Source organism: Huiozyma naganishii, chromosome 13 (genome assembly GCF_000348985.1).
Source record: "Huiozyma naganishii CBS 8797 chromosome 13, complete genome".
Classification (NCBI taxonomy): Eukaryota; Fungi; Ascomycota; class Saccharomycetes; order Saccharomycetales; family Saccharomycetaceae; genus Huiozyma; species Huiozyma naganishii.
In genome coordinates, this window is record NC_035934.1 from 197,211 (window position 1) to 217,630 (window position 20,420).

General features: G+C 42.3%; 9 protein-coding genes and 1 non-coding gene across 10 annotated transcripts; 4 read left to right on the top strand and 6 right to left on the bottom strand.

The window, feature by feature from the left end:
* Positions 1-85: 85 nt before the first annotated feature.
* On the bottom strand, positions 86-1,882 carry LCB4 (sphinganine kinase LCB4; the record flags this gene model as incomplete). The annotated part of the gene is made up of 1 exon (XM_022610965.1): positions 86-1,882. One exon carries the CDS (start codon positions 1,880-1,882, stop codon positions 86-88), a length of 1,797 nt encoding a protein of 598 aa, XP_022467208.1.
* A 1,065-nt stretch (positions 1,883-2,947) lies between these two features.
* On the top strand, positions 2,948-3,736 carry KNAG0M01120 (uncharacterized protein; the record flags this gene model as incomplete). The annotated part of the gene is made up of 1 exon (XM_022610966.1): positions 2,948-3,736. The coding sequence occupies one exon, from the start codon at positions 2,948-2,950 to the stop codon at positions 3,734-3,736; it is 789 nt and encodes a 262-aa protein (XP_022467209.1).
* Positions 3,737-4,494: 758 nt separating this feature from the next.
* CIN8 (kinesin motor protein CIN8) lies at positions 4,495-7,347 on the top strand (the record flags this gene model as incomplete). Its single annotated transcript, XM_022610967.1, has 1 exon — positions 4,495-7,347. One exon carries the CDS (start codon positions 4,495-4,497, stop codon positions 7,345-7,347), a length of 2,853 nt encoding a protein of 950 aa, XP_022467210.1.
* A 133-nt stretch (positions 7,348-7,480) lies between these two features.
* On the bottom strand, positions 7,481-9,265 carry NPR2 (nitrogen permease regulating protein NPR2; the record flags this gene model as incomplete). The annotated part of the gene is made up of 1 exon (XM_022610968.1): positions 7,481-9,265. The coding sequence occupies one exon, from the start codon at positions 9,263-9,265 to the stop codon at positions 7,481-7,483; it is 1,785 nt and encodes a 594-aa protein (XP_022467211.1).
* Positions 9,266-9,543: 278 nt separating this feature from the next.
* On the bottom strand, positions 9,544-10,467 carry TSR3 (ribosome biogenesis protein TSR3; the record flags this gene model as incomplete). The annotated part of the gene is made up of 1 exon (XM_022610969.1): positions 9,544-10,467. One exon carries the CDS (start codon positions 10,465-10,467, stop codon positions 9,544-9,546), a length of 924 nt encoding a protein of 307 aa, XP_022467212.1.
* A 262-nt stretch (positions 10,468-10,729) lies between these two features.
* On the top strand, positions 10,730-14,125 carry KNAG0M01160 (uncharacterized protein; the record flags this gene model as incomplete). Its single annotated transcript, XM_022610970.1, has 1 exon — positions 10,730-14,125. The coding sequence occupies one exon, from the start codon at positions 10,730-10,732 to the stop codon at positions 14,123-14,125; it is 3,396 nt and encodes a 1,131-aa protein (XP_022467213.1).
* A 140-nt stretch (positions 14,126-14,265) lies between these two features.
* On the bottom strand, positions 14,266-15,285 carry SGT2 (Sgt2p; the record flags this gene model as incomplete). The annotated part of the gene is made up of 1 exon (XM_022610971.1): positions 14,266-15,285. The coding sequence occupies one exon, from the start codon at positions 15,283-15,285 to the stop codon at positions 14,266-14,268; it is 1,020 nt and encodes a 339-aa protein (XP_022467214.1).
* A 148-nt stretch (positions 15,286-15,433) lies between these two features.
* On the bottom strand, positions 15,434-15,506 carry KNAG0Mtrna6R. The gene has a single exon. It is a non-coding gene; the product is annotated as a tRNA-Arg (tRNA).
* A 2,222-nt stretch (positions 15,507-17,728) lies between these two features.
* Positions 17,729-18,511, top strand: KNAG0M01180 (uncharacterized protein; the record flags this gene model as incomplete). Its single annotated transcript, XM_022610972.1, has 1 exon — positions 17,729-18,511. One exon carries the CDS (start codon positions 17,729-17,731, stop codon positions 18,509-18,511), a length of 783 nt encoding a protein of 260 aa, XP_022467215.1.
* Positions 18,512-19,245: 734 nt separating this feature from the next.
* Positions 19,246-20,388, bottom strand: KNAG0M01190 (pirin family protein; the record flags this gene model as incomplete). The annotated part of the gene is made up of 1 exon (XM_022610973.1): positions 19,246-20,388. The coding sequence occupies one exon, from the start codon at positions 20,386-20,388 to the stop codon at positions 19,246-19,248; it is 1,143 nt and encodes a 380-aa protein (XP_022467216.1).
* Positions 20,389-20,420: the final 32 nt, after the last annotated feature.

Sequence of the window (20,420 nt, forward strand, 5' to 3'; positions counted from 1 at the left end):
TCCCCTTTAATATATGATGTATGTATGTATGTATAAGATACGTGCATCCAAGTCGCCATTTTTTCCTCCATGAGATGGAAGCGCTTCATGTGCTGAGTAAAGTGTCAAACTCAGTGTCAATGTATGATCCGTTTCTCAGTAACGTTTTGACGAGGGAAGGAAGAACCTCCACCTGCATTGGTTCCAATGGGAATTTCTCTCCGTCAACAGATATCAATCCTTCTTCGATATGGGGTACCAGTCTAAACGCAGACACTTTTGAATGTAGCACTTCCGGTTGCATGACGTGTGTCCCATCATCTAGGGACAGTAAGATAGGTGTCATTCGTCTTACTGATGTAGTTGAGTTCATTATGACAAGATCAATAGCGCCATCTGCAGGTAGTGCCGCGGGGAAAAATTTCGTCTTGTCCGCAATGTACGGCATTTTACCTGTGTAGAATATTGACAAATTGTCTGTTATGTCAGAACTGAGACGTTCCCATTCTTCAGGGATAGGATCCGATAATGAATACTTCAAATTGAAGTCTTCTGACGAGATTACACTTTCCTGTGCGGGTGTTGGGGGTGTGGATAATGATGATGATGAGGCACTCTGCAAATGTTCGTTAAGTGGGTTGCTCTGGGAAAGTGATGCGGAGGACGACGACGCGGGTGGGGAATCGAATATAAGTTCTGCTGTTTTTTTATGAAGCAGGTAATGTACTTTCATGTCATGTTTTGTTTTCGCTGCATACTTCACGTACACGTCGCATGCGTAAGTTTTCCCCTGTAAAAGGTTGAATGCGACACCGATGTTGAATCTGATTGGGCCCATCCATCTGATAAACTCTGTGTTTATGTCCGATTCCGCTATTATACCGTATGTTTGCGACAGAAACGACAAGCGGGGTTGGTCGCTGTATGATGGTTGTTGACAGCACATGACGTCTATGCGGGACTCCTGTGATTTCAGCAAGCACAATGCCGCATACGACGTATTCATCGTCCAGTGGCAGGAGATGCTCATTGCGTTGCCGGACCCGCAGGGCAGCTGAGTCACGACAATTTTATTGAAGGCCGCTACACGGTCTATTCGGCGGTATAGTCCGTTTAGCACCTCGTAGGGGATCCCATCGCCTGACGCGCAGACGATCGTGTCGTATTTGTCGATATCCAGGGACTCTGCAATCTCTACGGCATGTCTTGATCTTTCCGTGTACGCGATGTCGTAATCCGACCCACTTGCGTCTAATATTGGCGCAGCCCTTTGAAAGAACAGGTTCTTGGCCTGGCCTTTACCACCGAATGGGTTTATAATGACCAGCATTTTCTTATTCCTTCGAGCGTTCTTATAGCTTCTCTTCAGGATTACCTCCGCAAGGTCCGACGAAGCAGGCGATAGGGGGACGTAGTCTATATTGAGCCTGACAGTCCGTGGCACAACATTTTTTTCCAAAGGTAGCACAAACACGAGGTCGATCACATAGTCCATGGCGTCGTTCTCTAAGTCCATTGACAAACCGTCATCATCATTCGCTAAAAGCGCAGTACTTATAGTAGTATCCTGTTTCGATTTCTTTGTGGTTTGAGTTGCCCCCAAGGAACGCACATTGTGCGCATTTATTATCCTCCCGTAAGGAATCACGGTATTCATTGGTAAGATACCGCGGCCATTTGAATCGAAGTTGGTCGAATCGCTAAGACAAGTCAAACAGAACATTGACTCGCCTGCCCCACGTTCGTGAGTACCATCATCGCACCCCTTGTCATCCGGACCCGCATCCGGGTCACGCAGCGCATTCGAATGGAAGGACAGAGGGTTGGCATTCTGCGATTTGATCAAAACACCATCGTCCGTAAGAATAGCCCGTGGCAGTGGTTTAAGTCTGAACCTACTCATACTAGCAAATGAGCGTTTGGTGTTGTTGCTGTTGTTTTTAACTTGAGGGGGGAGTGTCAATGCTCTTCGGTACCAGAAGTATCCAATCAACAGAGAGATGCTTACGATCTTGAGGAGTAGAACCCTCGAGACGGGAAGCACAAAAAGTTGTCACTTCTTAACGTAATATTTCATTCTTACTTAATGCTCTATTTCTCGTTTCTTTTTGCGGAACCGCACGACAGTTGTTTCCCGGTTGGGACGTTCCGTTTCCGCTTTGGGCGATGCCCGTTTTGGCGGTGTGCCGTGGAACGCGGGACCCTGGCGGTCCGGTCCGGGTCCCTGGATAGTTTGCTCACTGTTGGATGGGTGGTTGGGGCAGTAAGAAAGTTACACTTGCGACAGACAAGCATAGCGTTTATTTGACTTGGTTTCACTTTCGAAGTTGTAAATCAAAGAAAATAAAATAGTGTCGGAGTGGAGACTTTCCCAATATTCCGGAGATATTTCCACTAAAAGAACACAGAGCTTGCCGTTATTTTGAGTGTCTGGGGACTGCTGTACAACAACAGTGGACTTTATCACGTTCTAGTCTTTTTTTTCTGTGTTTTTTGTGTCACAAAAAACGGTAAATAATAAAATTGAACCTCGTATTGTTTGACGCATACTATGTATAACGATTTTGATAAGTAGTCACCATGGGCCCTGGATCCAGAATTTGGTTTAGGGGCGGGTGGTTCTTTTGTTAATATTCCTACACAAAAATGGGAAAAGGTACCGTACGCTTCTGGTAAAATAATTTGTATTTATTGGTGCTCCATTCCAACTCTTTCTTCTTTCAGCTTTTGTACCACTTTTATAACGTTCTAACCGTTCTTTCTTATTCTTTAGAACCTTTTCCCCTTCATTTTACTAGTATCAAAAGACTTTATCATAGCTAATCATAGGCGAGCCGCCAGTCAACACACACAAAAAAGTTATTGGCCAAAAGAAAGATCTTCGTTAGTATCAATTTCAGTCGCTTTATCAAAGAACACAAAAAGAAGAAGCACTTCTTTATCACTCGCTACTCAACAAAAAAGAACCATGTCGCTAAGAACACCTCCTCACTCAGGTAGTCAATCTCCAAGCACAGGCAGAAAAAGTCGTGCTTTGTCTCTTGATCAGTTGGTGAACAAGGACAATACACCAGGATACACGCCAAATCCAAGACTGGTTCCAATTAGTGAGGAAGCTAAGAATTATCCAGGTGAAGTAACCTTACCTAGTATTAGGAAATTATTTGGGAAGTTTTTGGGCGATGATGCCCCCATCCGTCCTCAAACTGTTCGGTCAACGCCAACATATTATTATTGTCCATATAATCCATTTAGTGAAGGCTCCGCCACTGAAAGACACAATGTTCCACAACTTCAATTGCCAACTAAGACAAACTGGAAACACAAAAATTTTCGCCCTTTCCAACTTTCGGTCGGTTCATTAAAGCCAGCTGAAACGTTGTCACCTTCTTCAAAAAGGGAAAAAGTGACCAAAAACCGCAAAACCTACCGCAACCCACATCCAATGGACGGGAGACCATGTACCCACTGTAATTCATTGGAGAAGACCCCGGAGTGGCGTTCGGGTCCCTACGGACGCAAGCACAAAATTTGCAATGCCTGTGGTTTATTTTACCTTAAGTTGAAGGCAAAATTTGGTGAGAGAGCCGCCAATTTATTGATGCACTATCGTAAAACCCATGAGGTCAAAAACAGAAAAGTCCCATCTGTAATTGATATCCCTCATGAGTTTATTGTGCAGTTGAATTTGGCTGTGGAGAATGTTGAAAAAAATGAGGAAATCAATGAGCGTATTGGAACTTCCACCTCAGCCTAAATAGCCTGTCCAAATAGTCATGACGAAGCTTTCGTCATGCACTAGTTTTTTATTTAGTTTAAGTATTTTTTAAGTAGTTATTAATATTGTTCTGGTTTTGGAAGTAAGAAATTCAGGTTATTTTGACAGCACTACACGCAGGACATATATATATATATATTTAGTGCAGGGGTATATGTTTTAGAACACTTTGAATAAGTGGAGGGTGATTAGGGGAATGCTGCCTTTTTTTATATTTTCTCTTCTACCAAAGCTGCTCTACAGGTAATTAAAAAATGGCGTGTCAATAGCATCAGGTGAGTTTCGAACAGCAATAAACGTAAGAAATGGAAGTTTCTGTGGTCTGTGGTGTGTTGCATAAAATTTGTTCCCGGAAAGTGCCGTTTTCAATACCCCATTGTTTAGGGGCTGTCGTACGTTGCTCTTTCTTCGCAACAACTGACATGGAATCAAATTTAACAATAATTTCGCTACTAAAACATCAATACCCCAAATTTTTCTGGATTTCAAAGGGAGGAAGATTCAAGACCCGCTCTACTGTTTTCTAACCTCTCACTTCCACTCTTCCCGTCACTCTGTCGCTGTCCAACTGCTCAGTGACCGCTGTCTCGTCCAATCACGTGACCGCAAAGGCGTTCCTCATCGCCGTTAAAGAATTCAAAAACAAAATAAACAAACATTCTAGATCGTGAATTGGCGATTTTGAGGTAACGGGACTTGGTAACCGCCAGTTACCAGGAGTCTCAAGACGGTGTGCGATGGATACCACTGGTCTCGGGAACGACCCGGGCGGAGAAATTGGCAGTGCGAGTGCTATGGAAAAGGACGACATCAATATCACGGTCGCGGTGAGGTGCAGGGGCCGCAATAAGAGGGAGATTGAGGCGAAGAGCCCCATAGTGGTGACAGTCCCGGATGTCACTACGACACCAGAGGTATCGATAAATACGAGTGGCGGGTCCGGTATTGAGGCGCAACTGCAAGCGAAAACTTACACCGTTGATAAAGTTTACGGGCCAGACTCCTCGCAGAAATTGGTGTTTGAAGATTGCGCTGAACCACTGTTTCACGACTTTATGAGAGGGTATAACTGTACCATGTTAGTGTACGGTATGACGTCCACTGGGAAAACTTATACAATGACTGGTGATGTGGAGATGGGAGCAGAGGGCGATGTCAATGGACAAGCCGGTATCGCGCCCAGGATACTGGTGAAACTATTCGAATGCCTTCAGGACGATTACGTGGTTAAATGTTCGTTTGTGGAATTGTACAATGAGGACCTAAGAGATTTATTGTCGGAGGGTCAGGATGATTTCTCGAACGGGACGGAAAACAGCAGTAAGCAACCCGAATCTTTGAACGCTTCCAAGAAATTAAGAATATTTGACTCTAATAACAGCAGATCAAATTCCCCCGTGACAAACACGAATAATCCAACGCATAAAGCTAGGTCAGATTACTTAAAGAAGAAATTGAAATCAAATAGAAAGAAAAGCCTGGATGATATGTCCCTCAACGCGAATGCAGGTGGTAAAACGCATGTACCACCAACACAGACAGGGATATACATCCAGAATTTGAAAGATTTCCATATATCCACGGCGAAGGAAGGTTTACAGCTGTTGCAGAGAGGTCTTCAGAGAAGACAGGTAGCTACCACAAAGTTAAACGATGTCTCAAGTAGATCGCACACTATTTTCACTATTACTCTGTACAAGAAATTCAAGGACGATTTGTACAGGTTATCGAAGATAAACCTAGTGGATTTAGCTGGTTCTGAGAATGTCAATAAAGCCGGTGCCTTGAATCTCAGGGCAAAAGAAAGTGGATCCATCAACCAATCCCTGCTGACGCTTGGAAGAGTCATCAATTCTTTGGCTGATAAAAGTGCTCATATTCCTTTCAGAGAGTCAAAGTTAACTCGACTCTTACAAGATTCCTTGGGTGGGAATACCAAAACAGTACTTATTGCTACTATATCACCCGCAAAAATTGCAGCAGAGGAGACCTGTAGTACTTTAGAGTACGCATCTAAGGCAAAGAACATCAAAAACAAACCACAATTAGGATCCTTCATTATCAAAGACATTCTACTGAAAGACGTCTCTCAGGAACTCATAAAGATGCGGGCAGATTTGTGGTGCACGAAAAGCAAAGAGGGTATATACGTTTCACAAAAGAATTACAAAGAGATGGTCGATGATCTGGATAACTTCAAAACTGAACTAACTGAACTCAAAAGGACCAATGACTCCCTGGTGCAGGAAAACGAACTACTGGGAAAGGAAAAGAAAAGCGGCGCCGAAAGGGCAGATTCGTTGAAGTCAGAATTGGACAATTTACGCTCACAGCTCAAATCAGTTACAAATAAACTCGCCCAGACAAATACCCAGAATACCAAATTATCAGAGCAAGTAACTGATATGAATCGTATACAGACAGAACTAAAGTCTTTGATTGAAGTGTATCAACAGAAGCACGAAACTAGTAAACACAAATTCCAGCGTTTACTGAAAGATGAACTGGCTACCCTAACGGCAAAAATACTGAGTCAATGGGACACACTGAAGAATGTTAACTCTGGGAACTACCAAATTCACACACACATAGATAGCATACGTGGAGAAGTTATGAACCTGTTAGAGACAACAAAAGAAAACGCGGAAACACTATACAAGTCCTGTATTGATGACCTATTGAAGGAGACGCCGAAAATTTTCCAGCTCATAAGCGATAACGTTGGAGATATAAGAGGTATGACCGAGGAACACTACACAGAAATGGCACGAAATTTTTCGGATTTGAGTGAAGAATTTAACACTTTCAAACAATACTTGGATGGTCAATTCTTTCAAAATAATCATATTGAAATGATTCAAACACACCAAGACATTGTTGCTAGTAACATGCAAAAAATGTCCGATGATTTGTTACAAAGTGTTCAAAACAGTATTCAGAATTACTTGAGTACTAATGCACAGATGGTGACCAACTCGATAAATGATGTCGCAATGGATGTCATAAATAAGGAGATGGATCTTTTTGCACCTAAGAAAAGTAAATGGGAAGAGTCTATAGACTTGATCAACCAGTCTGATTCGTTGAGTAACAAGTTCAGGAATAATATGACAAAGTCTGTTGATGATATTGCAAGTGTTATCCGGAACTCCAACGAATCGATGGATCGGTCGATCTCCACAATCAAAAAACATATCATTGAAAATGATATAAATTCACAGGAGCAAATCAACTCAAATGAACTACTGACCAACAGCTTTAAAGCTATACAGGAAAAGAGCAACAATATATTGCATTTGGTCACAGGCGACCTGACGGTCACTGCACAGGAATCGATGGATGGAATACAAAACTTAGACAGATCAATAAGGACATTAATACACGGCGACCAATATATTCACAGCACCAAGGGCGTTCACATTCCACCGCAAAATAGAGGACCTGAGCTACATTCAACACTGATACCATTGAAGCCATCTTCCTCTAATTTGAACAGACTGTCTGACAGCACCAAATCAAGTCCGAGAAAGAGATCGCAAGGGTCTGAAGACGAAACACATGCATCGAAGATTCCTAAATTAACCCAATAAAAGTAATTGAATACCTGCTACATTCTTTCGACCGTCTCCGCAATGGAGACGTTACAGTCGTACATAAATAGTAGTATAATTCAAATAATCTAGTTGTAACATTAATAATCTCACATCGATGCAATGGTTCTTGTTAACAGTTTATCACTCTATATTCTCCTATATCAGCAATGAGATTAGCAATTTCAACCCGGGACCTGCCCAATTGAACGCAAATCTTGTCAAATGACTCTAGATTATCGAGAGCCCCTAACAGCTGAAGTTTTTCTTCCTTGGTTAAAATCATGGTTTCCTTATCGGCACCGTTTGTCCCACCTACGGCGTCAAACGATTTCCTTTCTCTGGCGTTCTCCCTTCTCTTTTCAAATGAAACCTTTGAGAATCTTGCGTAAAGTGAGTTGAAAAGCCTGTCTCCGTCATCAAATTTGATGTCTGATGTTGAAAAAAAAGCGTTTTTAGAATGTGGAGCTTTCTCTGCCATCTTAGATTTACCCATCTGTTTTGCTATAATCGAATTTCTCCTTTTCTCTAAAACGGGGTACGACAGAACGCGGTAGATGATCTTTTTTATGGTACCAAATTGAATGAATTTCCGTACATCAATGTAGTTGGACCTTATTGTAGTAAAGTTGGTCGTGTACCATTTCTCTAGTGTGATTCCTTGCGATAAGGATCTGTATAGGTCAAAAAGTACCATCCGGGTTGGGTAATAAATGGTATGATCATCTGACCTCCCCGCCCCCGGTGTCCCCTCACTCGAAAGTGAGCTCTCAGACCTTTTTTTGTTTGACATAGAATAGAACTCTGATGAGTTGTTGGAATATTGACTATTGGATTGCCAAGACAAAACACCAGTAGACGACAAGGAGTTCGATTTTTTATGTTTATTATTCCTTGAACCGGGAACACTTGTTTGTAAAGGCATGTGTATTAGCCGCGAGCTTTTAGGCAGAGTGACGTATTCTTGGCAATCATAAGCCATGGTAGGGTCTGTCAGGAACTCATTTATCAAGCTTGACGGCGCATAAATGTTTGAAAACTGGAAAATGTCCGTTATTATAACGCATTTGTAATAAATGAGATGTTTGATGCATTCAATGACTAGTTCTGGATCACTGTCGCTAAGTCTTGCTATGTTCAATATACTATTAACCCCATTTATGAACGGCAGTATACTGACCATTGTAGGGTCCCAATTTAGGTCTATTATCTTTTTCAGCTTGACTACCAACATGGGTACGTCTTCTATGGATAAATGCACGGAAGTTGGCGGATTTATCAGTGGGAATATCTTGATATCTATCGCATTCCCTTCGTCGATTGGAATGAGACATTCAGAGTAGTTGTTTAAGTCTTGGTATATCCGCATTATCAAGTCTTGTACGGATATGAGATGGATGTCCCCCTCTGTTTTTTTGTCAGGCGAGAAGGATTTTGTCTTAGAAATCAGTGCATGAGTCAACGGTGCTTGGTTCTTCGCTGAGTTGTTATCGAAGGGCAATTTGTCTCCTTTGAAAAGGGAGTCGTCCCTTTCCGCTCTCGAGAGAACCTGACTTTGTTCTTCAAGAACCCTAAACATTTTACCTAGCCTGGTTATCGCGGGCTCGTATGGGGAGGTAGCGCACTCGTAAGGGAAAACAAAGACAAAGTTGAAGCGGAAATAGTTTCTTGCATAGGACGACGATTGGACCGCTACTGGGTATGATACAATTCGATAGTTACCATACTTCATCGTTAGCAGTCTATGGCATAACTGTGGTTTCGGTATGATGTAGTTCTTTATCGCATCGAAATTGATGTCATAATGCTGTAAATTGCCCGGAGGAAACTGGTAACACACCTTTGAGCCCTCTGTGGGGTGAAATATGGTGTAGAAGAGGGTGTGTATCGGAACAAACCCTTCAAACTTAGACATCATCGCGCTCACTGCCCTCCGTTCTCCCTGCATCGATTGTCCCTTCCATGTTTAGTACTACAGTTTATTTTGAATTTGGATTTTATACAAATGCAACGTCCAAAGACGTGGTCTAATATACAGATATATAGGTGGGTGATCTCGGATGGGAAGCCCTTTGGAATTCACCCGCGGTAGTAGATGACCATATTCCAATTGCATGCTCTTCCGTTAAGAATCAGGCGCGAGGGACAAAGCTAGGAAATTATATTATCCAATTTGTCGCACTCTGCTTCAGAAGCTTATGTAGACGAAGACGCTTCTTCATCACTCTCATCTACTATTACGTTCCCCAAGTTATCGTATCTAATGGAACTAATTTCTGGCTCTTCTTCGTCACTCTCGTCTATAATTGCGTTCCCCAGGTTATCGTATCTAATGGAGCTAGCCTCTGTCTCTTCTTCGTCGGACTCCTCATCGCTCAATGTCATTTTGTTCATGTTTCTGTTGACATTTCCCATCATCCATATATCGCCGTCTCTTGCCTCATTTTTACGCTGTTGTGCCTCCTCCTCAATCTTGTTTAACCAATCCTCTTCAGCCTTCTTAACAGATTCGTGATCTGTGCACTTCTGATAAACTTCCAAAAGCTCTTTGTTTAGTTCCAAAAACCCTAGCCCCCAGGAGAAGTTGGATAAAAGGTCAGAAGCCAGATCCATTCTTCCAACAATGGCAAAACACGCGGCCAGGGCTTCAACACAGTTAAGCCTCCAAGGTCTACCATAATTGACTTGGTTAGCAGCAACCAGATACGGTAGCAGTCTCTCGTGCTTCCCACCGATACGGTTAAAGGGAACCTCATCTAGTCTCGCCCAAGAACACTCTACCACAGAGGCCCCAAATTCTTCTACAATCGCTCTGTCATCAGGGCAAACAACACCTTGTCCGTTCGGCGATACTACGATACCTTGAAACTTCTGTCCGACTTTCAAAGAGGTGATCAATCCAAGCCGCTCCAATTTCTTCCCACTACACCTCTTAGGATCGCAATGATCAAAATCCCACATGGCCATCTTTACTGGGAATTTGGTACCTTTCACACCGTCGTGCTGCCTCAACTCCATGCGCTTATGGTTCAATCGACTGCTGTGACCGTTCGAGCCCTTGTGACTGCCCCTCGAGGTTTCGTCCCCACGGCTCTTGTTCTTACCTTTACCCTTCGCCATCTATGTTTCTGCAGTCCCCGTATGTAACTGTGCAGCAACGGCGTCAACTGGACTGAGACACCTCTCTCTTGTCGTCTTCTTCGATGAGCATCGCATTTCTCGACATTTTGTCAACTTTTTTGAACGACCCGAAAATAACGAACCTTTACGCATCTTTGACACCTTCAATAGGAGGATGGAAATCACAGTGGAATACGATCTATCGGTCCTTACCACTCCTGTTGATTCAGGTTTCTGTTGCTTTGAAAGAGTGCCCTCCATTATGCCGGAGTTGCTGAACCCACTCGTCGATGCTGTATTCAATTGTCAGGATGTGGAGGCGTCCCCTTTAAGAAAAGTGTACTCTTCGTTACATGATATACCGTTCATTTTGTTGGTTCCGCCTACCTTTGCTCTTTGGTACTACGATGACAGAAACACGAAATTTCCTCTCCATGAATTGTGCCATTCTCCGGAGTTTGTCTCTTCTCACATATTAACACGATATTCGGGGAAAGATAACAAACCAATAGATACAGATTTGTCCAGGCTACGAGCAGTTAGGGAGGCAAAATTTTGTACTTTTAATGGGAAAATCATCAATGGATTGTTTTCCAAACAGTCCCTCTACACAACGGACGGGTTTTCCTTTAGAAGCACGAGGCGAATCCTAAAATATGAAACTTTAGACCACTTTCAGAATTACTTGCAAGGCAGTTCCACCTTTATTTTGATTTACATAGACCAACCTTTGATAGACACAAATAGATTGTTGAAATGTGAGGATCTTGACTGTTTCCCGAACTTGACCATAAACACAACCCCATCGACAAGATCCTTGGCCAATTTATCATCAGCAGAGGTCCCTCCGCAGAGGAATCCGCTGCTGAATAGCATGATCCACGCTCAATATAACTGGAAGTTCCGGGCGGTGTTTCAAAACTATAGGAAAGAGATCACGCAGTCTGAGAGCATGCTGATTCCAGGTTTCCGAAAAACGATAGACAAGATATATGACGGGCTCGATAACTCCTTTCATACAATACCCACTATAAGACAACTCATACAAGAATACGTTGAGCAGAATGTTTATGATGACGTATGGCAAGTTCTAATAAACAGAAATAATGCTGAGGGGGAGAAGGAGAAACAGTCAGAGAGTTCTGATATTTTCCGGTTTATCTCGCTAGACCAACTGGACACGGATTTTTATAAAGCCAAGTTTTCTAAATTTTATCTCAAGGACATCGTACAATTAGAGAAGAACATTTCGAAGGCAACAAAATCTTTTGAAAATCTATCGGTAACACATACTTATGTGGAGAAATGTAGAGTGTTGGTAGAGACATTACAAATATTATCGAAACCCGTTAAAAGGGTAGGAGGTTACCAGGTCCCAATTACAGCAGATACTTTGGTCAGTCTTTTCATCTTGCTGATTAAGAGAACAAAGATGAAAAACATCAGGTGTCATTTGTACTATCTACAAAATTTCCACCAAGACGAAAACAGCATTAAGTTTGGATTATTGGGTTACGCAATATCCACTTTAGAAGCTGTGATATGCTACTTAGAAACGATTGAAACAGATAAGGAGAGGTTGGACTGCATTGAAAAAAACGACGCTAATCTAGAAGAGTTCCTGACTTTATTGACACGCTCAAAATGTGTGTCTAATGAGGGGCTTGACTTATCAAAATATTCCCACAACTTCAGATATAGGAATGGCGATGGTAATTCCACACTTTCACTGTGCATCATCAACTTCAAGAACGACATATTCTTTGAGTTACTTTCAGAAAACTATGAATCGTACTTTGCCTTTGAAGATTTACTAGAGGATCAAACTACAGAAGGGACGACCCTTCTCATGCAATCATTACAACATAGCAATCATGAAATAACAGAATATTTGACAGACATAATGCTTAAGAACAGTACCGAGGAAGAGTTATACTATTATTGTGGAAAAAGAGATAAATACAAGCGTAATATTGGTCATTATATATGCGGACAGCAGACCCTGCTACAGAAAATTGGTAAATACATAAAATGGGACAGCAAAGATTGCACTGGTCAGACGCCATTATGTGTGATTTTTAGAAGTTACGATCAAGCTTTCTACGATGTCATGGTTGAAACATCTTTTGCTATTGCAGTTGAATGGTACAGTACTGTTAAGAATTCAAAATTTTGTTTTCGGGATCATACAGACAGTAAGGGAAATACTCTACTGCATATAATAAAGTGCAACATATCGTTTCTTTTACAATCGCCCGATGTTGACATCAACAAAGTGAACAGTCAAGGACTAAGTCCGTTGACAAACAATGCAATGTACGATAGAGGTGAAAACGTGGAAGCCCTCTTGAAGGATCCTAGACTGATATTCAGCAGTTTTGATTTTCTAAAACAATACCCAAATACCAAATCGGCACCTATTTTATCTCACTACTGTCTTGACAATGAGGCACCTTTCCGTAATATCATCGCCAGTCATTTCGATTTCAGGATAAGTAATAAACGCAGCGTTGTATTGACCTCTCGATCAAAGGAGGACGCCCAGGAACTTATTGGCAGCGAAGCGTTTGAACTGAAAAATCTTAAAGCTTTGTTTCGGCTTCTACTGAAGCAACATCCCTTTACTTTTTTCCCTTTAGAAGAACTGTTGGATGAGTTGAGTGTTGTCGAAAAGACGGCTAGTTCTCGGTCTCTAATGAAATCATCGTTTTGTTCCAAGGTATTGAAGAAACTCACATACTGTCTGGACTCGATGGTTGAAATGGAACTACTACCTACGGCCGCCTTGCAAAGTGTCGCATTATTGGAGCGGCACATAGCAAAGGAAAAGGTGACCGTGGATGAAGAGAAATTGAAAAGACGATCCAAAGATAAAAAAATGCAACCGGAAAGTATTGGAACCATTACAACTTTCCTAAAGTACATTTTGGAGTCCTTGCTTAAACTGAAAGGTACTATTATAGAGTTGAGGAAATTTTCCATACTATCAAAATTAAAGTCTAAAGATATTTCAGAGAGTAAAAACATTGTTTGTACGTTGGGAGCGGAAGTGAGCAGCAAAAAAATTGGTAGAGCAATGGTCCGATACAGTACTATCGATAACAAATTTTTGGGTGAACAAAGTTTTGATCTACTAGTGTTTCAAATACATTTTTTTGAGAGTTGTCTAAGCAGCATCATTAACAGCATTGACCACCTCTTACATTTGAAGATACCAGAATGGTGGAAGTGTTATGGACAGCTTTTGGAACTAAGCAAAGAGGATCCGAGTGTTTTAGCACGCGAATCGGATCATAAACAGACCCCCAATGCTAGTAATAATGTTGGTACTTCGACCACCGACCATACAAGTGGCATGGGCGTATTAGGGACATTTATTGAGGGGAAAAGAATAAAAAACCAAGAACGAACTAGGGCGGCTATCTCAGATTTACAAAGAAGGTTGAAGCTTCTGGATAATGAGATAGATACGAACAATACTTTGGTGGTAATTGAGTACTGTATCTTCATCAACTTCCAGAGTAAATTCATCCACTCCGCGATGTTGGAGAAGTGGGTCAAATTGAATATTAATCTTTTGAAGAAATCTCTATTAGATAGCAAGGAAAAACGTATTCGCAAAGAAGCGGTAAGAAGTAAAGCCAGTGACAACTCGTAGCTAACTGTTTACTTTCGATCATAGCAATTCTCTGCTTTTTTCGTCCCCTTCGAAGTGGAACATTGAGGCATGGAAAAACTACCTATATAGTATATTTCACTTTATATGCATACATTTTTTAATAGATTATCGCAGCCGGTCTATTCTGGTTTGGCATCATCCTTTGGTGCAGCTGGTTCACCAGCACCGCTAAATAGACTGCTTGCCATGTTTCTCACGGCAGGGTTGTTCATCATTTCACTGAAGTCAGGAGTGTTCCCGCCCTTGAACTGTTCTGCCATTTGTTGAATCGCAGGGTTTTGCATCATGGATTGGATCTTTTCCATCGCACCTGGATTGGACATCATTGATTGAGCGGCCTGCATCATCTGTGGGTTGTTCATCAAGCCTTCCAAGCCACCACTCATCAGGGAACTGAAATCGGGGAAACCACCACCAGCAGCTGGGTTAGTTTGGCCACCAGCACTTTCAGTTGGTACCGACTTTTCTAGATTTAGCGACTCCTCCACCCTCTTCTTAGCGGTCTCGTACCCTCTCTTTGTAACTTCGGTAGCACTGTCACCTTCAATTTCTAGCACCTTCTTGTAAGCCTCTAGGGATTCCTCAAAATTCTCCTGAACGTACTTAGCGTAAGCTAGTCTAGAATAACCCTTCGAGTAAGCTGGATCAAGCTTTATAGCTTCCTCAGCATCCTTGACAGCCTCGTCGTAGTTCTGTGAGTTGGTGTACGCAGCAGCCCTGTTAGCAAAGTAAACAGCGTTCGTGGGCAGTATCTTGATAGCCTCGGTGTATTTTTCAACAGCAAGGTCGTAGTCCTTACTGGCCACGGCCTTATTACCTTCCAGTTTCAAGGCTTCCGCCTTAGCCTTGGTCTCGGCATCTTCTTGTGGAATATTAATTTTAACAGTTTCCGTCTTGCATTCATCGGTGTTGCCCGCATTTTGGGAAGCAGCATCCAAAAGCTCGGTCAAACTCTTGCCGTTAAATTTAGACTCAATAGTGGCTGATAGCGTGTCTTTTTCGACGCCAAACACCTCGGTTAAACAATCGATGGCCACATTCAAAGAATCGATGTCATCGGCAGACACTTCAGCCTTAGAGACGACTTTGTTCAAGTAGTCGATAATAAGAGAAGACACTTCCTTGTTAGAGTAAGCCATGTTGGATAGTATTCACTGGATAGTTACGACAGTGTAGAGTGAGACAGTTGCGAAGCATTGCATATACTGGTAACGTTATGTCTCTTTTAAATAAAACAAAAAAAAATTACACCGTGGCAAAAAGACCGAAAACCGGAAAAAAAATAAACTTCCCCGCCAGGACTTGAACCTGGAATCTTCTGGTTCGTAGCCAGACGCCGTGACCATTGGGCCACGAGGAACAAGTTTCGCGTCTTTCAAAACTTTTTTGTGCTTTCTTATTCGTTTTAATGGAATCCGTCTTTCCTTGGGTGACAGTTCTTGACCCTGTTATTTAACAGGTCCGTCACTGTCACATTGTATTGATTGTGTCTTTTTATTTGCTGAGTCTAAATTTGGAATCTTGAGGACCCCAAATTAGCCGTTTCTTGCCGCCATGAAAAGAAAAAATACACACCCTTCTCCTAACTGATTTTGCAAATCGTCTTTGTAATGAAGCACAGGCAGACAAGATCAGTGCTAAGATAGTCTTGAGGCTTTCAAATATACAACTCTGCCTTTACAAGAGGTCGTATTGTGGTGGTAGCAGGTTTTTCAGTAACACCGGTTTGTTTTACTAGTAATGGAATATAAGATAAATATCGCCGCCACTTCGATAACGATTGCTATTCAAAATACGTGCATCCTTATAAGTTCCAAACTTGAATGATTCATTTATCATTCAGGCAAAGTTTCCGAGGGTCCTAATCAAGAATTGGGGCATTTTTGTTAAAGGCACAAGGTTGAGTTACATTAACTCCAATACTTATTCATCTGCATAGCGTATCATACATCAAAGTATATGTTAATTTAATTTAACCAGAAATCAGATATATGTGCTAGAAGCTAAGAATGATGCTGCACTACGCATGTTTGATGTGTGGCAGGGTCTTCCAGCAGACGGTCACTGCCGAGCGCCGGAAGCTCCTCCCCCGTATACGCATTATATAGGAGAGCTACATAAACTGTCGATGAATTGTTTTCACCTTTTATATGACGATAAGCAATGTAACATTGTACAAAGCTGGATTTCCAATATCCAACAATTATGGCAAACGCAACAGCGTCCTACGACTTCTGATCCAAAGGTTCAGTCTCTTCACATATTACAATTTTATATTTCCTAAATAATAGACAACTTCAAACAAATAACAAATCTCTGAGTAAAACAAACAAATGTTAAAATGTAAGCATAAATTATGGATCACTCCTTATAATGGATCCACAACCCATTAATATACAAAAGAAAGAGCTGTAGAAGTATTATAACATCGAAAAGTGAAAGAAACCTCGAGACATGTGGGATCCGCATTATAAGGGACAAATATAAACTCATAAGGGCTCTACCTCTACAATTGTCAAGATAATCTTCAAGTTTCGGACTTGCCAGCTCTGAAAACTCAGCCTCACAATACCGTTGATTTCTCTAATATGTTTTGTCATTCTTGCCTTCAACTTTCGCATATTTTTTGTGATGGAGCGCTCATACTTGTGCCTGAAATAGGAACGTACAGTACAGCGTTCAAGATGAAAAATACTACCCGTGTACCTGTGACGCCAATAAGGACTTCCGTAATTGCTTTCCCTTTTTTCTTATTTGGATGTTTACTGAGTTAATGCCAATGCGAAGAGACAGTGCCAAAGCACACAAAAAAACAGCTACGTTTATTTTTATGATAGCAATTTACGAAAAGCAGCAATTCTTGAAGTAATGCTACTCAGCACCTACGAGGATTGCTGGTGAACGTATGATTGAGGGAAAACATTCCTTTGTCTTGTTGAGTAACGGTAGGGTGCTAAACCTGGAATGTGAACGTATTGTTTTCTGATCAGACCACACCAAAAAAATAACATACGATATTCCAGTGCTTATGCATCATTCTGTTTACCTGAGTATTATGGCAGAGAGGGAGAGAAACCATTAGAAAGCAGAACAAGTACTGTCTGTCCCTAATTGTTCCGTAAGCAGTCGATATGCGCTGTTGTGGGACCGAAGTTAGTTGTCTAAAATACAATTAAATAGGGTCCCTATCGGGGTGTACGGATGGAAATATACGGTTATACATTGCCGCCCTTTACAGCAGTATACCCGTTTCCGGAAACCTTTTTCAGGGTCCATTGTATACGGACGTCGAGCTGTGCAACATGGCGTGACACCGGTATGTGTCAAGTTGGTAAAGTGGTCTTAGGGGACGGCGTATTCAGGAAACATCATAATGAAGCGACTAAAGAAAGAAAAGTAGAGAGAAGAGATGGACCCACCTTGGATGATGGGTCCGTCCCAAAATATATAAATGGAGAGATGAATTGACGTTTATCAATTTCATCGCTTCTTCTTCCCCTTCATTTCCTGTCTAAATTTTTTTTATGTGTCTGGAGTTGACACATAAAAAGAATAACAACAATTGTTAATACTATATTCGAAATGAAGTTCTTTAATGTCGTTTGCGCTTTAGGCGCCATCCAAAAGGCCTGTGCATTCTCCTTCCCAGAAGCAGTCAAAGACACTCTAGAGTCTCAATTGAACGTAACCGCTCAATTGTTTCAATTAGTGTTCCCAGATTTTGACATTTCGGGGAAGTTGCCTGTTTTGAAGGACACGTTTTCCGAAGTCGTGGAAATCGTGACCTCAAGGGGAGGTTCAAAATTTGACATTGCCGAAGCCATCGAGAAGTTCAATAGAACAAGTACCGATTGGCTAACGGGCCTCCCCACCGATGACGAAGGCGCTGCTCAGTTGCGTTCAAATATGGCTGAGACAGCGTCGATATGGGGAGAAGTCCGAGAGGACTTTGAATCCTCCTCCCCACTGAGAAAGGTAGTAAGAAAATATATTGCTCATCAATCACAAAAGGTCGATGAGCTGGCAGTGGACTCGGAAAGCTACGGAGATGACCTAGTGGCCCTGACAAAACACGTAGGTAAGTCATTGAAGTCTTACCGCGTAACAAAAAGGGCATTTAGGCTGCGGAAGCGTTCCGAAAATACTGGGGATGTTGAAAGTGAACTCGCTGTTGAGACAATGGACGCGGCGGACGACCTGAAATACCTGACGGAAAACATTTTCGCGATAATTACGGGTCTCGCCTTTGTTCTGGTTTGTTGGTCACTAACCTTCCATATATGTGTTGCTGTGTTGGGAACCTTGGTTACCATCGAAGTAATAATATGGATCCTAGTGCTCGTCAAATACCTCAACGAGCGTTAAGCATTCCCAGTGTACTGCATTCATATATATATATTAGTCGTGTTCATACCTTATACCTTTCTCTTTTTTCTTTTCTAGCCTGGTGTGTTAAAAATTCCCACCTGAAATAAGCGCCTAGCGTACTTTATCACAAATAAAGCTTCAGAAAAAAAAGCTGTGTAGCAAAGCATGGTTTCCTCAAAAGTTAGCAAGTATAATATAATCCGCTGTTCCAGCACCTAGAGCAAACTATCTTAATCACGCATGGCTACCACCAGTCGTGCAAGTTTTGACCTTCTTCCACTGGCAAGTTTCTGGTCTTTGGATAAAGGATGAATTTAATAATTTTAACACACGGTCGTTTAATACGACAATATCACGTGACTCCTTTACTATAATGGTTTCACTGTCCACTGGACACCTGGAAACCTCATTACTCGGGATGTACATAAGCCCATGATGTCTTTACTTTGACCTCTTTGTGACAGATTCCACAACTAAAAACCCTTATGTAGGCAAACACTTAAGCTAATTTGCCATATTCTACTTGATGTATATATACGCTTCTATACGATGATTCGCTCCCTGTATAAAGCACAGTGGGTGCGGTCTCATAATCAAGCTTCCGCATTCTAGTTCTTAGACTACCTTCAAGTAAAATATAATATAGTTATTCATTATGTGTATAAAACTTAGTGTACAAACAAGCTCGTTATTTTAGATAGAATATAAATGCATGGCTGCTGCTGACGCCACTACTTCTTAGCCTCTCCAGCAGCTTCGAATGCGGGCACATCCTTTTCTAGAATACCGTTACGGATGGAGGATTTCCAGCCAACAGCTCTCTCGAACCCGTTAATACCGTATTGGAAGTTTTGGAACACCTCAATGATTTTTTCTCTAGTGGTTTCCACGAAGGGACCATGTTGAATGACCGGCTGGTCCAGGATCAACCCACCAATAATGGCGAACTCGGTGTCGTCGTCGTCGACCATACCTCTGATGGCATCACCGTTGGCGTTGTAGAAGACGGTGGAGTACTGTGGGAAGACCTGGCCATCGATCTTGACGGCACCCTTCATGACGTATAGGAAGACGTTGAAGTTTGTGGGGACCTCTTGGACGAACCCTGTGCCCTTCTTGTCCGAGATGTAGTGGTAGAAGTCGACAGGGGTGTAGGCCAACTCCTTGACGGAATCAATACCGTGCGATTTCCCACTGATGACTTTGATCTTCAAATGCTCGTTTGGTTCCGCAATAGGGATCTCAGTGCCCCTCAAGTTTCTGTACCTGGGGGCACAGTCCTTCATGTCCTTTGGCAAGTCCACCCACAGTTGCAAACCGACCCCGGCGTCGCCGTTTTCCATCAGGACTGGGATCTCAGAGTGCATGATCCCCTTACCTGCGGTCATGAACTGCAAGTCACCTGGACGCAGGACACCCTTGGAGCCCAAGAAATCTTCGTGGGCAATCATACCTTCACGAACGTACGTGATGGTTTCCTGCCCGTGGTGAGGGTGATCTGGGAACCCTGCAGGGTGCGAGACGGTGAAGTGATCCAGCAGTAGGAATGGCGAGAAGTTTCTCTGTCTCATGGACCCGACAGATCTCCTGACACGGGCACCGACACCTTCTTCTTGTTCCCCTGCAATAAAGTGCTTTTGGATAGTACGGAATTCTGGCATTTCTGTTGTTGTTGTTGCTGTTGTTGTAGGAGAGATAGTACTGTAACAGTGAACTACTCTTCTGTATTGGATGGTGTTCTGGGTACTATACAAAGAAAACAACTGTGAAAAAGAAGACCGTTTGCCAATAAACCAGCAGGTCCCGCGTCCTTTTATATGACTGCTGTCAAGCAAGAATCTAACCGAACACAGCTGACATAACAGATCAGTCATGAACGACAAGCCCCGGTCCCGCCGCTTCTAAG